A 16026-nucleotide genomic window follows, 5' to 3' on the forward strand; every position below is an offset into this window, starting at 1 on the left:
GCGCAGCCCCGGCGGGCGTCCCGGGCGCAGGCCCCGTGGCAGGCCCGCAGCGCGGCGTCGCGGCCAAAGCCCGCTCTGAGAATGAGCGAAGGAAGGGAAGGGAGGGTCCCCCGACGCGCAGACGGCCACTGGCGCACAGGAGGGTCCGCGCCGCCCACGGGGGCATCACCAGGTGCCGCGTCCCCCCTCGTCAGATGGCTGGAGCTTTGGCCAAAAAGAGGGAGCCACGGGCACCGGCGAGGATGTGGGTAAGTCCGGGCCTGCCGCGCTGCTGCGGGGATGAGGACGGTGCCCGGGCTGTGGAAGAGCGAGGGACCCCCGAGGGACAGACGGAACCCGCCCGCGATTCACGCACAGCAGGGCTGGACGAGGGGATGAACACAGCCCCGAACAGCAGAGCTCCCAGCAGCGCCCCGCGCAGTGCCCAGAGCCGGGGGGCCCAGGGGTCCGTCAGCCGAGGCCGGGGTCGCGGAAACGCGTTCCGTGCGCGGAGGGGAGATGACTCAGCCACCCACAGGACGCCCGACGCAGGCTCCCGGCAGGCGGGTGAAAGAAGCCGGGAGCCGGCCCCGGCTGAGGGGGCTGCCGCCCTCGGGGGCCCAGCCAGGCAGAGCCGAGCGGGCACAGCAGCCGGGGGCCGCCGGGCTGGGGGTGCTGCTGTCGGGTGCTGGTTTCCTTTGGAGCGATGTGGCTGCTCTGGACAGGAAGGAGACGGGCCGGGACGCCGCCGCGCGCGGGCACGTGCCGCCAAACCGCGCTCTCAGCTGGTCCCTCGTGCGGACCCGCGCTCAGGAGAAGACAGCGCTCGCCCCATCCCTGGCGTTCCCGCGCCCTGCCCTTCAGTTTTACACAGAAGACAAGCACCTCCTTGTGCCCCAAATCCAGTGCAAACTGGAGCCACCGCTGTGGAGAAGGGCCTGGAGGGATCTGGCTGGTTCACATGAAGATCACCCAGCCCTGAAGCTCAGACACTGCACCCCTGCAAGACCAGGAGGCCCCCAAAGGCCAAGAACAACAGCGAGGGCGGCAGGGAAGGGGTGGACCGGTCTCCGCTGCGGTGGGGGAGCCTGTGTGGAGCCTTGTCCTGCACTCCCCGGCCCCCCCCCCCCCCCGAGCCTGCTGGGCGGTGTCCCTGGAGGGCCCAGTGGCGGCGGGTGGAGGGGGCTGGGGCTGGGGCTGGGGCACTGGCAGGCTTGGGGTCTGCAGCAGGGAAGGCCACACTCCCTGATGCCCAGGGCAGGGGGGCTGCATTCCCAGCCCAGGGGCATCCCCGTGGGGGAAGAGCGGCTGGGAGCAGGTCTCGAACCAAGACGGTTGCCCGGAAGAGTGGGGTCCGGGAGACTGGATCCGGGTGGCTCAAAAATCCACAAACCCACACATTCGGGAAGGTGTCAAGGGGGAGCCTGTGGTGCGAGGGACGAGGGCAGGCCCGCAGGGAGGACCGGCAGGCGTCCGGCCTTCCCCTGGCCCGGCCCCTGGCGTGAGGGTCATGTGGCTGGGGGGACCGGAGGGGGTGCAGTGCGGGGAGCAGTGACGCTGGAGGGTGCTGCACCCACACGAAGCCGGACAAATTACCAAAATAAAAAAGGTTTTTTATTTTTTCAACAAAAGGTAAATGGAGACCCTTCACCCCAGGCAGTCGCGGGCGGGGGTGGGGGGGTGGGGGGGCAATTTGTTTTCTTAACTGTGAGATCTGCTTATCCCAAGGGGCGGGCGCGGGGCGCCCTGCACGTCATCAGTGATAGAAAAACCCGAAGCACCTCCCGGGCGGGAAGCTGGTCTCCTGGCCAGCAGGTTATCCTGGGGGGCGGGCCAGGAATGGAGGCCGGGCAGCCCTGCGGACCCAGAGAACGCGGGTGGGGGTCAGGGGTCCGCGGCCCGCCCAGCAGGCTGTGGCTGAGGGGGCCGCTCCCGTGGGGCAGGGAGAAGAGCAGGAGAGTAAAAGCCCCGCCCAGGTGAGGGTCTTGGGGAAGCTGGGGCTGGGGGTGTCTCTGAGTAAAGATAAGCTGCTGGACGTTAAATAAAGGCAGAGGAAACCCCATGCCCCTGGCTACACCCCAGGTCTTGTGTGCGCACATAAATAAATCTTTTTTAAAAATTAAAAAAAAAGGAAGAGAGAATCAGGACGAGGGGCCTCACCCTAAGGGAGCAGGAAAAGCTCAGGAGGATCCCCGCGGTGCTGACGGGGAGTCTGGGGCTCAGGGTCCCCTGGACAGTCACAGGTAGTTTCCCAAGCTCAGGGCCCTTCTCAGTGGGGCTGCAAAGTGCACCCCAGATCAGCCCCTGATGCAGAGACCTGGGCAGGGGCTGGGCTGCTCCAGGAACCCCGCAGCCCCCCCACCTTAGCAGCCCTCGGCCCCAGCAGCGCGCCCCCTCCCAACGGCTGCCCCGTGACCCCCCAGCCCCGCCCGTGACCTCCGCCGTCCGTGGGGCCCTGCGGCCCCCCGCGCGCCCCCTTGGCGGTTGGACACGCCCCGCCCCGCCCCGCTTCCTCGGCGCTGAGCGCCATGTGGCCGGGAGGGCCCGAGCTCCGCCCGCTGCTGCTGCTCCTCCTGGGCGCGGCCCTCGGCCGCCTCCACCGGCCGCCGGCCCCGCCAGGGGCCCGGCCCGCCCTCCCCGCGGCGCCCGGCCCGGCGCGCCGCCTCCAGCCCGGGGTCCGCGGCCCGGCGCCGGAAGCGGAGGGCGCGCTGCGACGCCCCCGAGGGGGCTCTTGGGGGGTCCCCCCGCTCCCCGGCCCCGCGCCCCCGCGCCCCGGCCTTTGCGCGCACGTGCCGCTCTGCGCCCCGGCGCCCGGACCCCCCGACCCGCGCCTGCGGGCCCGCCGCGACCTCCGCCGGCCCCGGCGCCCGCGATGGACCGGCCACCTGCAGCCGCCCAGCGCCCCCGACAGCGCCGCCCGCCGGGCGCCTGGCCCGCCCCCCGACGCGGGCGCCGCCCCAGCCAGGTGCCCCCCGGAAGGGTCCCCGACCCTGGTCCTCGACGCGGACGGCCGCGCCCTGGAGAACCCCGCGGCTTGCCAGGGCATCTGTGCCATCTACCAGGTGAGGATCCACGGCAGCGGCTCGCCCGTGCGCATGAGCAGGAGGACGGACGCGCTCCTCGAGGTCACCCGGGACTTCGTGTGCTCCCGGCCCCACAGCCTCCGGCAGCAGTGGCAGGTGTTCCGCGTGCCTGCGGTGGGGGCCACCCCCGACTGGAAGCGGCCCATGCCGCTCTCGGGGTTCATCATCGATCAGTCCACCCTGGCCATACGCATCCCCAGAAATACGCTAGACTGGGGGGTGTACCTGTTTAACTTCTCCCTCACCATCGTGGAAACGGGCGGTTCCCGCGACTTGGCGGGAACCAGCATCCCGCGGCACATGTCCGACGCCGTCTACTCCATCGTGGGCAGAAGCCCCCTCCAGGCAGTTCTTCGAGGGAATTCCAACACGACGATCAGCTTTGTGGACAGGCTGGTGCTGGACGGCTCCCCGTCTTCCGACCCGGATGCGCACCGCCCTTACGAGGGCCTCCACTTTTTCTGGTACTGCACCACCAACCTCGGGAACTACCAGGGGGACAAGATCGCGGTGAAGAGCAAGGAGGTCTGCCTGGCCAAGCAGGCCGGCTCCCTGCAGTGGCGGACGCCGCCCACCTCAGTGCTGACCTTGCAGCCGAAGACGCTGAAAGGGAACCTGGTGTACTTCTTCAGGATGGTGGTGGAGAAGGGCGACCGGACGGCGTTCGCGGACAAGCAGGTCAACGTGCTGCGCGGGGTGCCGCCCCAGGCCTGCATCTCCTGCATCGAGAACTGCAACACGGTGCTGGTCACGTCGGAGAGGTTCTCCCTGTTCGTGAACTGCACGAGCTGCACGCCCGAAGACACGTACTACTGGTCCATCCGGACGCAGACCGGGCAGGAGGTGCAGTTCAACTGGGGGGGGCAGACCACCACGGGACGGGAGACCGAGTACATGTACTTCAAGGCCCTGGCCTTCAAGGACTTCACGGAAGCCACCTTTTGGGTCGCCGCCCACGTCAGAGCCTGGAGCGGGTGGGACCTGGTCTTCAGACACTCCTTCATCGTCAACCACATCCCCCGCGTCGGGGACTGCAGCGTGAAGCCGCCCAAGGGGATCTCGCTGGTGACCAAATTCGTGGTCCGGTGTGATAACTTCCGCGACCTCAACACCCCCCTCACCTACAAGATCGTCATCGCCGACCTGTACGGCTTCGCCGAGATCAGCTCCTTGAAGGAGAACAACTTGGGCATCATCCTGCACTTGGGGACGAAGCCGTACTCCCCGCCCTCCTTCTTCCCCGTGGGGCCCAAGCCCACCCACTTCGCCATGAGGCTGTACGCCCAGGTCTTCGACGTGCTGGGGGCCTTTGCGCGAGTGACCTTCTCTGTCGTGGTGCTGCCCCCCACCGACAGCTTCTCCTCGGAGACCCTGATGCAGCAGCTGGTCAACTACACCGTGGGCCGAGACTCCGCGCTGTCCCTCTACTTTCAGAGGAGGGCCCACCTGCCCGCGGGCTACTTCGCTTATGTCATTGCTTCTGTTTTGAACAGCATGAAAGACGAGCCCGCGCTGCTGGCCGAACGAGTCCAGCTCCGGGAGCACCTGGTCAACCAGACGTACCTCATGCCCCTGGGCACTATGGTGGAGATCAGCCAGGTCGTCATGGTCCTCGCGAAGCTGACCCAGAAGGGGTCTGAGTTCAGCACCCTGGCCCGGAAGCTTGCCACGCTGAGGACCTGGCAGACCAATGAGGCCCTGCGCCAGTTCCAGCACAACACCACGAGTGTCCACTCGGAGCAGATAGAGACCGTGTGCACCGGGGTGCTGACCAGCCTGTCCAACATCCTTCAGCTGAGGTCCAGAAGGGACCTCATCGAGCGGCCGCTGCACCTGGTCCAGTCTCTCGCAGAGGTCGTCCTGGCCGGCAAGGTGCCGGGGAACGAGACTACCGAGCTGCGCAGCGCCAGCCTGAAGATGTACGTCAAGAAGTCAGAGCCGTGGCAGGTGAGCGAGCTCTGCACCCGCGGCGGGGACCTGGGCAGCTGCTTCCGCCCCACGATCAACGTGAGCGGCGTCCCCCTCCTGCCGACAAACTCCCCGATCTCCACCATGTTCTGCGAGTTTGCGAAGGACCCCTTCCCCTGGCTGAATGACTGGCTGAATGGCACGGCGCAGGTGGTAGGGATGCGGGTGACCGGCCTCAATGCCAGCGGGGGCTTGATCGACATCATGCCCGACGTCACAGAGGTGTTCCTGGTCCTGAACACCCCGAACGGGACGACGTTCAACCTCACCATGAGCCCCGACAAGGAGACCAAGCTGTCCGACGAGTCCCCGGGGAAGACGACGGGCGCCTTCAAGGTCGAGGTGGACTGCAGGATCCCCAAGGAGCTGCTGGTCCAGATCGTGACGGAGGTCACGGTACCGTTCACTGTGTCGGTGTTCGCCGGCGACCAGGTGGACGCTAATGCCCTGGTGGCCACCTTCCTCGTGCCCCACGACATCCCCCCGGTGGCCAACTGGAGCGAGCTGTTTGACCCGAACTGTGTGGTGAAGAAGGCGCACGTGCTGTGCTTCCCGCCGTCGCTGCTGGACGTGATCGCGCAGAGAAGCCTCTCGGCGCAGTGCACCATGCTGGTGATGCTGGAGGCCCCGCGCTTCATCCTGACACCCAGCGACAAGCTGGTGCGGATCTCCGTCTTCAGGGTCTACTGCGTCGACATGCTGGGCCTCCAGAACGAGTGGAGAGACTACGCCTGCGTGCTGGGCGAGAGGACGACTCTGGACCGGGTGCACTGCGTGTGCAGGGGCAGAGGCCCGACCCGGCGGCAGCGCAGCCTGAGCCAGCTCATCCTGCACACCCGCTACTTGACGGCCAAGATGCTCGTGGCCCCCAACCCCGTGGACCTGCGGCTCGTGGCCATCAAGAAAGTCCCCCAAAACCCCGTGGCCCTCTTCACCGTCCTCACCCTGCTGGTCATGTACATAATCCTAGCTTTCTGGGCCTTGCACAGAGATGAGACGGACCAGTTTCTTCGGGAATACGTGATCGTCCTGCCCGACAACGACCCCTACGACCACGTGTGCTACCTGGTGACCATTTTCACGGGCAGCCGCTGCGGGGCGGGGACCAGGTCCAACGTGTTCATTCAGCTCCAGGGGACGGAGGCCAACAGCAGTGTGCACTGCCTGACCCACCCGCACTTCATCACTCTCTACCGTGGCAGCATCAACACCTTCCTCCTGGCCACCAAGAGCGACCTGGGGGAAGTGCACTCGGTCCGCGTGTGGCACAACAACGAGGGCGACGAGCCCAGCTGGTACCTGAGCAGGATGAAGGTGGAGAATCTGTTCAGCCGGCACATCTGGCTGTTCATGTGCCGGCAGTGGCTGTCTGTGGAGTCCAAAGTGGACAGGACCTTCCACGCCATCCCCCCGGACCAGCCGCTGCGGAAGGAGGACTACTTCCTGATCGACGCGTCCTACAGCCTGGGCAAGAACCACCTGTGGTTCTCCATCTTCCTGGGCGTCATCTCCAAGCCCTTCAACCGGCTGCAGCGGCTGTCCTGCTGCCTGGCCATGCTCATGGCCTCGCTGCTGTGCAACATCATGTTCTTCAACCTCAGCAATGAGGAGGAGAGTGAGTACGAGGGCGGGCAGTACGTGCGCGCCATGATGATTGGGCTGGAGAGCGCCATCATCACGCTGCCCGTGCAGGTGGCCATCACTTTTCTGTTCACCTACTCCCAGAAGAGGCCGCAGGTGACCCTGGAGGCCGTGAGTCCCCAGCCATACCCTTGGCTGCTGGACGAAGGCGGGCACTGGGAGGAGCACCTGGAAAAGTGGCACAACAGGCAGGTGACCGAGGAGCAACCCAAGGAGGCCAAGGGGCCCAAGGAGGCCAAGGGGCCCAAGGAGGCCAAGGAGGCCAAGGGGCCCAAGGAGGCCAAGGGGCCCAAGGAGGCCAAGGGGCCCAAGGAGGCCAAGGAGGCCAAGGAGGCCAGGGGGCCCAAGGAGGCCAAGGGGCCCAAGGGAGCCAAGGGGCCCAAGGGGTCCAAGGGGGCCAAAGAGGCCAAGGAGGCCAAGATGACCCCGAAGTCTTCGCAGAAGAAAATGTCCCAGTCGAGCACGGCTTCCATCAAGCGGGAGCCCAAGGAGGCCGGAGTCCCGGCCCGCCCCTCGCAGACAGCAAACATCAACACCAGCAACAGGAACCTCAACAACAACCAGAAGGCCCCGCCCTCGGGCCCCAAGCAGCCGCTGGACCTCTCCAAGGCCCTCCAGAAGAAGCCCCGGCTCACGCTGCCTCACTGCTGGGTCTACGTGGCCTGGTTCCTGGTCTTCGCCAGCACCAGCATCTCCTCCTTCTTCATCGTCTTCTACGGGCTGACCTACGGCTACGAAAAGTCGCTGGACTGGCTCTTTGCGTCCTTCTGCTCCTTCTGCCAGTCGGTCCTCCTGATCCAGGTCTTGAAGGTCATCCTCATGACGGGCTTCCGGGCGAATCAGCCCAAGTACAGCAAGAACATCTCGTGGGTCGGGAACCACCGCTACAGCGAGATCAAGCTGGAGGGCAAGGCGCTGACCCCCACGGAGATGGAGCGGCTCCACCAGCAGGTCATCTGGATCCGGGGCACCCGGATGTACCAGCCCCTCACCGCGGACGAGATCAGGATATTCAGGCACAAGAAGAGGATGAGGCGGCGGGCGTACCTGTTCCTCAGTTACATCGTCACCCACTTCATCTTCCTGGGCCTGCTGCTGAGCCTGCTCCCCGTGCTGCGCCACACGGACAGCTTCTACTACAGCCAGCTCCTCCGCGAGCACGTCTCCGCCGAGCTGGTCCAGGTGAGCAAGCTGCCGGACGTGTACGGGTGGCTGACCCGCGTGGCGCTGCCCCTGTTCCACAACGACCTGAACCCCACCTTCCTCCCCGACACCACCTCGAAAATCCTGGGCCTGCCGCTGATGAGGCAGCTGAGGGCCACGCCGGCGGAGAAGGCGTGCCCGCCTTCCAAAAACTTCGTGCAAAACAGAATCGGACGCGAAATCCATTGCCACTCCCAGTACGGCACCGACCCGGAAGACACCCAGAACTACACGGACAGCTGGAAGGTGGTGGACAAGGGGAGCGCGGCCAGGGTCTTCAATGGCTTCACGTACAAGCCCCCGGAGAAGAGGTGGCTGTACCAGGCGTCGGGGGACTTGCACACCTACGGGTCCGGCGGGTACGCCTTCTCCTTCTTCACAGAACAGCAGCAGTTCAACTCCAGCCTGAGACTCAAGAAACTCCAGAAGAACAGCTGGCTCGATGAAAAGACGTGGGCTGTGATCGTGGACCTGACCACGTTCAACGCGGACGTCAGCCTGTTCTGCAGCATCTCGGTCATCTTCGAGGTCTCCGAGCTGGGCACGGTCAACAGCAGCGTGGACCTGCACGCCTTCTCACTGGCCGACTTCAACAGGAAGACCTCGGCCGAGATCTACCTGTACGTGGCCATCCTCATCTTTTTTGTGGCCTACACCTTGGACGAGGGCTACGTCATCTTGCAGGAGCGGACCTCCTACCTGCGCAGCGTGTACAACCAGCTCAACCTCACGCTCAAGTGCCTCTTCGCCGTGCTGATCGTGCTCTTCCTGGCCAAGCACTTCCTGGCCTCGGAACTGGTCGCCTTCTACCTGGCCCACCCCAGGGAGTTCGTGCCCTTTCACACCGTGGCTCAACTGGACCGCCTCCTGAGGGTCACCCTGGGCTTCCTGCTGTTTCTGACCACGCTGAAGACGCTCCGCTACGCCAGGTTCTTCTACGATGTGCGCCTGGCGCAGAGGGCCATCCAGACCGCCCTGCCCTGCATCTGCCACATGGCGCTCGTGGTGGCCGTCTACTTCTTCGTCTACATGGCCTTCGGCTACCTGGTGTTCGGGCAGCACGAGTGGAACTACTGCAACCTGGTCCACGCCATGCAGACCATCTTCTCCTACTGCGTCTCGGCGTTCCAAGACACCGCCTTCTCCCACAGCAGGGTCCTCGGCGTCCTGTTCCTCTTCTCCTTCCTGCTGGTGATGATCTGCATACTGATCAACCTGTTCCAGGCGGTGATCCTGTCCGCCTACGAGGAGATGAAGCAGCCGGTGTACGAGGAGCCATCCGAGGAGGCGGACGCTGTGACCTTCCTGTGCCGCCGGCTGCGCACGGCCCTTGGCTTTCAGCCGCTTACCCGCCCTCACGACGAGCCGGAGTTCATCGAGGACATGCTATACGGGCAGCCCAGGATGAACAGCCGCCGGTACCTGGGGCTGAAGACCCGGAACATCAACGGCAAGAAGATGGTCTACCTGGTCGTCTGAGTGGGGCAGTGGCCAGAGCTGCAGACGCCCCAAGTGCCCGCCTGTGGGACGACAGCATGCTCATGGCCCGGGAGCGCCTCGACCCGGCCCGTACCCCTCGCAGTACACAGCCCCTACGTTTGGAAGGACCCCCACACTCGGCAGCCACGCCCGGGAGGGTGAAGGAGGGCATCCCTCTGCAGCAGCGCGCCCAGGAGAGGAAGCCTGCCAGCCAGGACTGCTCCCCTACAGCGGGAGTGTCTTTGGAGCCAGCAGCAATTTAGAGGGTTGGAGATGCAGGATTGGGGGAGGGAGCCCCCCCACCCCACGCACACACCTGGCCAGGACAGAGTGTTCTCTCGCTGCTTCTATGCCCACCATACCCACCCCTTCCCAGGGCTGGCAGCCTAGTGCCTTCCCAGCGCAGTCTGGGACCCTCAGTCCTGCTGGGATCCCCTGGCAGCCAGGTGATGCCGCCTCCCACACCCTCCTCAACTCCCCGACCCCCCCCTTACCAGATTCCAGCCGAGCCAGGACTGGAGGGCCCTTGAGGGGAGTTCCAGGATTTGCTCTCGTGCTTGGGAATACAGGGAGGGGCCAGACCCCCGAAGCCCCCCACCTGTTCCCCGAAGCTGCTGCAGTGAGTGAAGATGAAAAGCTGGCACTCTGGCCGTGACGCGTGAATTTCGTCGAGCAACAGGAAAGGCGTGAGCGCGTGGGTTCCTGCAGAGAGGTAGTGCGTCTCGTCTCCTGACCACAGCGCTCCGTACCCCCGGGTTTCAGACTCTGGGCTATTCGTGGTGTGGCGGGTCATCTAGGGTTAGTAAAGTGAATGTGTTTAGTTGTTAGGGGGGGCCAGCTGCTACGGTTTCACCCAGAAGCATGCTCGTTGTGCACAGGCCACCTGAAGTTTTATCTGAATTAAACGTGAGAGTTCTTCTGTGGGGGGTGCAATGATTCTGTGTGAGGGGACTCCCTGTCCCGTGGGGGTGCCTGGTGTCCTGCGTGGCACCCTGGGCCCTGGCAGGGGGGCCACTTGGGTGTCTGCCGCTACCCCCAAGGGATGCCTGAGCACCTGGGGGGGAGGGGGGAGAAACTGAAGCGGTTTAGTGGCTCACCCAGGGTGGCAGGGGGACAGACTGAGGGCTACCCGAACCCCCAAACTTGCCCACTCCCAAATGGGTTCTGCGATCTGCTGCATCAAGATGGAACATGCCTCCGGGAAGCCCGCTGTCACATTAGCTGTGACTCCGCTGGGTTTCCTCAAAAACTGTGTGGTCCAGGGTGCCCCCGCGGCCCGGGCGCAGAGCCCCCCCGGGCCCAGGCGAGGCTGTGCCGGCCCGGCTGTCCTGCCAAGGCCGTGCCCCGCCGTGCCAGCGCCGGCGGCGTCTCCGGGTTGGTGATCTCGTCGCTGCGGCGGAGGGCCGCGTGCTCGGGCTGAGTCTCTCGTCGCCCGCGCGGCCCGCGCTCGGCCTCTCCTCCGGTCTTCGGCGGGAGACCGGCTTTTAAATTTCCTCGGGGCAGCCGGACTCCGGGACTTGGTGGATCTCCACGCGCGCGGCCGTTCAACCCGAAGCCGCCGCCGGTGCCGCGACCCGCCCTCCGCGGGCCCCCGGCCGCCCGGCCCGCCCCGGCCCGCCCCGGCCCGCCCCGGCCCGCCCGGGCAGGAGCCTCCGCGCGGCCCACCCGGGGCCTGAGGCGCGGCCGGGGCGGGGCTGGGCGAGCCCAGGGGTCCCGTCTGCCGGCGCCCCGACGCGCCCGGATCGCCCTCTTTTCTCAGCTCCCCGAAGAAAGGCCCCCCGCCCCCCCCGCCCCCCCGCCCCCCCCGCGCCCCCCGCGCCCCCCCGCCCCCCCCGCGCCCCCCCGCCCCCCCCGCCCCCCGCGCGCCCCCGCCCCCCGCGCGCCCCCGCCCCGGCCCGCGCTCAGCAGGGTCAGCCCGCGGCGCGCCGGAAGTCCGCGCGAGGCCCCGCCCCCACCTCGCGCACGCGCCGGAGCGCAGGGGGCGGGGCCGCGCATGCGCGGGGCGCAGGGCCGGGCGCGGAGGTGAGCGGCCCGGCGGGTCCGAGGGGCCGCGGTCGGGCGGGCCCGGGAGGGGCGCGAGGCGGGCGGGGGCGGGAAGAGCCGCCCCGGGGCCGCCCGGCCGGCGGGTGCTGGGCCGTGCCCGGGCGCGTGCGGGGGGCGGGACGGCCCCGCGGGGAGCGCCGGGCCTCGGGCCGGGGAGGGCGGGCCCGGGGGGGGCGGGGCCCGCGCCTCCCGGGGGGCAGCCGCGGCCGGAGGGGGCGGGAGGGCTGCCCGGGGCGGAGGCGGGGGGTCCTTGGCGGCCCCTGCAGCCGGGGCTCCTGGGGGGCGCGGGGGTCCTGGGGGACGCGGGGCTCCTGGGGGACGCGGGGGTCCTGGGGGACGCGGGGCTCCTGGGGGGCGCGGGGGTCCTGGGGGGCGCGGGGGTCCTGGGGGGCGCGGGGGCTCCTGGGGGGCGCGGGGGCTCCTGGGGGACACGGGGGTCCTGGGGGACGCGGGGCTCCTGGGGGACGCGGGGGCTCCTGGGGGACACGGGGGTCCTGGGGGATGCGGGGGCTCCTGGGGGGCGCGGGGGTCCTGGGGGATCCGGCGCATCGGCCGACCCTCACCCGCCGGCCGGGTCGCCTCAGCAGCCCCGGGGACGCGCAGGGAGCGGGGCGAGCTGTTTGCCGACGCCGGCCTGTCCCCCCCAGGACACCCGAAAGCGAGGAGAGAAAGGAAACATCCCAGTTCGGGGTCCAGACAAGGACCAGCCAGAATCAGCCACGCGGACACGTCGGGCTCCCCGCGGGGAGCTTGAGATAAACGTGGTCAGTGCCGCTCAGCGGGAGATCGGGAAGCAGAGAGGGGTCGGGGAAACGCCGGGGGGAGGGGCTGCGAGGGGCCCCGGGGCGGGCAGCTGCCGGGCCGCGGGCGAGGGTGCGCTGACCTGGCGAGCCCCGAGTGCCTGGGGCCTGCCGGACACAGCGCCTCACCAGAAGGGGCGGCGGGTCTCCAGGGGGAGCCGCTGGCGCTGCGGGGCAGTGTTACTTGGATGGGGGGCAGCGGTGACCCCGCCGCCTGTGGGTGGGAAGCTGGGGCTGTGGCGGGAGACGCGGGTGGTAGCTGGTGCTGACGGTGCCGTCCTGTGTCCGGACCTCGCAGATGGCGTGGGACGCAGCGAGCCGTCCCCTGGGTGTGTTTGAGTGCCAGCTCTGTGCCCTGACGGCCCCCTACAGCTACAGGGGGCAGAAGCCCCCCAACACCCAGTCTGTGCTGTGAGTATGTGGCTGGCGGGGCCGCCCCCAGGCCTGCGGTGCTTAGACCCGGCCTGCCGGGCTCTGGGCGCTCCGAATCGGGCCGGGCTGTCGGCTCTTCAGACCCTCCAAGCCCCGTCCTCCTGGCTCCGCTGAGTCCGGCCCCGCGCCCGCCTTGAGCAGAGGCGCCTCACTCAGGCCGAGCGGCTCCCCCTGGGCAGTGCCACCCGCGTTCCTGCTGCTCCTTCCGAGGCCCTCGGCGGCGGAGCCCAGCTGCGGAGCAGCTCCGGCTCTGGTGGAGCCCCAAGGGCCAGCCTCTGGGACTCTCCTTGTCCTTCAAGGCGCCCCACGTGGGGGCTGACCTGTGCATGCCTGTGTGGGGCCAGAGGCTGGGCAGAGGCCTGTCTCGTGCCCGAGGCCAGCACCAGCGGGAGTGTGGGCACCTGCTCGTCCCAGGGTGGAAGCGGGCACCTTGCAATGGGAGGGGCCCCGGGGATGGCGCAGCAGCCAAGCAGGGGGCTCCCCACTGTAGCTGTCACTGAGCCGAGAGCCGGCCTGACTTCAGTGCCAGCGGCCTCTGTCGCCAGTCCTCTGTCCCCACTCAGTGGCTGCCCCCACGAGCGCAGGGTGTGAGGCCCGGGACGTCCATGCTGCTGCCTAGCGAGGCCTGGGCCGTGCTGACCTGGGGCCTCCCTCCCTGCCCAGCCTCCTGGAAGAGAGCTACGTCACGAAGGACCCCTTCACCCCCGACAAGGACAGGTTCCTGGTGCTCGGCTCCAGGTGCAGCGTGTGCGGCCGGCTGGTGTGTGTGGGCCCGGTGGGTAAGGTGCCCCCCCCCCCACTGCGGGCACGGGACACGCGGGCCCTCTCAGACCTGTGTGCCTCTGCCCTCCTGTGCCGCCTGGCCTAGGAGCCGCCCTGGGCAGGGGCTGGGGCCCAGGCCCCTTCCTTCACAGGGCGAGCCACACTGCAGCCGGCGCTCACCCCCGGGCCCTGCGCAGGGTCAGTCAGGCGCTTGGTGTTAGGCCCGGGGTGTGGGGGGCAGGGCTGGGCAGTTCTGGCCTCCGCTCAGGCCAGCCGCTGGCCCACAGTCCGGTCCGTGGGGAGGGAGGACTCTGGGATTGCTGACCTCCTGCCCCGCCCCTCCTTTGCTCTCAGGTGAAGCCCCTTCCCACCGGCTCCGGCCGCCTGCGCCCCCAGCGCGCTGCCCAGCGCCCGAGCCTGGCCCTCACTCGTTCCCTCCCGCCCTCAGGAGTGCAGCTTGTTCTACGCCAAGAGATTCTGTCTCCCTTGTGTGCGGGAGAACATCGGGGCTTTCCCCTGGGAAATTCGGCAAGACTTGGAGAAACGGAAGTTTCCATCAAAGAGACCTGCCAGCCAGCCCGGCTCCCGGACGTGACACAGGGTGCCAGTCCTGGAGGCCCTCGGCCTGGGCTCCCGGGCCCGTCGCCTGTCTGCTTCAGTTTGGAGCTGGGGTCAGGCCTGCAGCAGCGCAGAGGCGGAGCCCACAGGACAGTGTCCTTTGGAGTCGTACCCCCCCCCCCCCCGACCTGCTGGGCTCAGGAGCTCTTCCCTGCAGCGCGGGAGGGGCTGGGCTGAGGGCAGCCACCAGGGCGAAGCCAGGCCCTGCCGGCCTGTCCTATCTCCTCTCCGGGTGCAAGGCCTTCAACGATTCTTGGCATCTGGGGGTAGCTTCTGCGAACCTCGCTGCCCAGCTGGACCCATGGACACGGCGGCAAAGGGACTGTGGGGGAGACTGTGTGGGGAGACTGCGCGGTTCCCTCGGGGGCTGTGTTGCCCCTATGCCAGCCGGGGTCTCCCTCCTCCCAGATGCTGGACGCTTGCTTTCCCGGCTTGGCCATGGCAGGCGTCTGTGCGGGGCGGCAGGCGTGTGATGGGTGGACTGGGTCTCCCGGGCCTGGATGTGCTTTCTCTGGACCACACCTCGCGCTCGCAATTAAAATCCAAAGAGCCAAATGGCGTGCTGAAGAGGCGTCCTTGGAAGAGCGGAGACCCGTGCTCAGTGGGCAGGCGAGGCGGGCGCCGGGCCCTTTCCTTTCCCAGCCCCGGGCGTGGGCTCGCTCCTGCCCTCACGGCCCTCACAGGGGCCTCTGCTCCCAGTGCCCACAGCTGCCCGGCTCTGCCCTGGCCCCCCGCGGCGGTCACGGCGTCCCTGGCCGGGGTGCGTGCTTGGGCGGAGAGTGTGCGCGCGAGGGGACCCATCTGGGCTGGATTTTCGGATGCCCGCGGATGGGGAGCTGCCGCTGCTGGTGTGCCGGGGAGGGCCGGGCCGGGTCGCGCTCGGCGCAGGCACCGCGCAGGGGCTGGGTCTCCCCAGACACCGGCTCACGGCTGCCTCGCGACATGGCGCCAACTCACCGAGCAATTTTAAAAAATAGTTTATTTTTTTTAAAACCATTAAGGCAAAACTGTACCCTGAAATTAACTCTTTACATTCATCAGTCTTACAGTAGGACATTCCAGAAGGTAAGTTCCCATAAACTCAGGACAAATCAATACATAGGGTCATTCACTCTCCTAACAGGAAAATGAGTCAGACCCGAGATTTAAAAAAAATTAAAGTTACTTGACAGCCTTTTGCTAACTGCCTGGAACCCCATCAGCTACCGTGACTAGAAGCGACGCCCGCTGCCTGGCCCCGAAGCCCCCGCGCCCGGAGGCGGCGGCTGGAGGGGAGAGGTCGGCTTTGGGACCTGGTACATGCGAAAGACTCGGTCTGTCAACCCCTGGACACAGCATGAGGCCCCGGGAGGTGACCCTGAAACTCGCCCGGCGCCGGCCCAGGCCTCGCGTGGGCTCTGCCCCCCGCCTGGCGGCCCGGCTGGAGCAAATGCCACGGGCCCCTGCCGAGATGGGCTCGGGCTCTGCTCGCGCTGCGCGTGGCCCTCGGAGGCCGCCGCCCACTTCCGTGGGGTGGCTGGGACCCCACGCTTCTTTGGTAATAACCCGCGAGGTCAGGGCTCCGAAGCGCTGGCCACAAGGGCCGCCGCTGGTCAGCAGGCGCTGCTGGGCAGCACGGACATCTGCCCGGGTGGCAGGGCGTCCGGTGGAGAACAGCTTGGCCCGTACTTTGTGTGGAGTATGTTGGAGCGGCCGGGCTTAGGCAGTGGACACGAGCTCCAGGCGGCTCGGGAGAGGCAGCATTTCGGGGCACACGTGTGCACGCCCAGACGTGCTTGCATCTCACTTGCGACCGTGCAGCCTCCTGGTGTCCCCAGGCCGGGTCCACCTGTTGCGGGCACATCAATTAACACTGATTTCGGAAGACTCCGGAGGCGGGCGCTGGTGCGCGGCTGTGGCAGTAAAACATTGGTAACGGGATTAAAACACAAATTCAAATCACAGCATTGGAGATGCCGCTGCTCGGCCTTGGCCCCCGGCGGAGAGGAGCGTGGGCCCCCGGGAGCAGCGCCGAGGGG

The 16026-nt window shown here is 67.6% G+C and overlaps 2 protein-coding genes across 2 annotated transcripts; both read left to right on the top strand.

Annotated features, from left to right (window-relative positions):
- Window positions 1–242: 242 nt before the first annotated feature.
- Window positions 243–9353, top strand: PKDREJ (polycystin family receptor for egg jelly; the record flags this gene model as incomplete). The annotated part of the gene is made up of 2 exons (XM_084254868.1): window positions 243–542; window positions 2649–9353. 2 exons carry the CDS (start codon window positions 243–245, stop codon window positions 9351–9353), a joined length of 7005 nt encoding a protein of 2334 aa, XP_084110994.1.
- A 2737-nt stretch (window positions 9354–12090) lies between these two features.
- Window positions 12091–13985, top strand: CDPF1 (cysteine rich DPF motif domain containing 1; the record flags this gene model as incomplete). Its single annotated transcript, XM_084256248.1, has 4 exons — window positions 12091–12160; window positions 12495–12607; window positions 13292–13403; window positions 13839–13985. The coding sequence occupies exons 2-4, from the start codon at window positions 12495–12497 to the stop codon at window positions 13983–13985; spliced, it is 372 nt and encodes a 123-aa protein (XP_084112374.1). The 5' UTR covers window positions 12091–12160.
- Window positions 13986–16026: the final 2041 nt, after the last annotated feature.

The sequence above is a fragment of the Talpa europaea genome (genome assembly GCF_964194135.1).
Source record: "Talpa europaea genome assembly, chromosome: 15".
Classification (NCBI taxonomy): domain Eukaryota; kingdom Metazoa; phylum Chordata; class Mammalia; order Eulipotyphla; family Talpidae; genus Talpa; species Talpa europaea.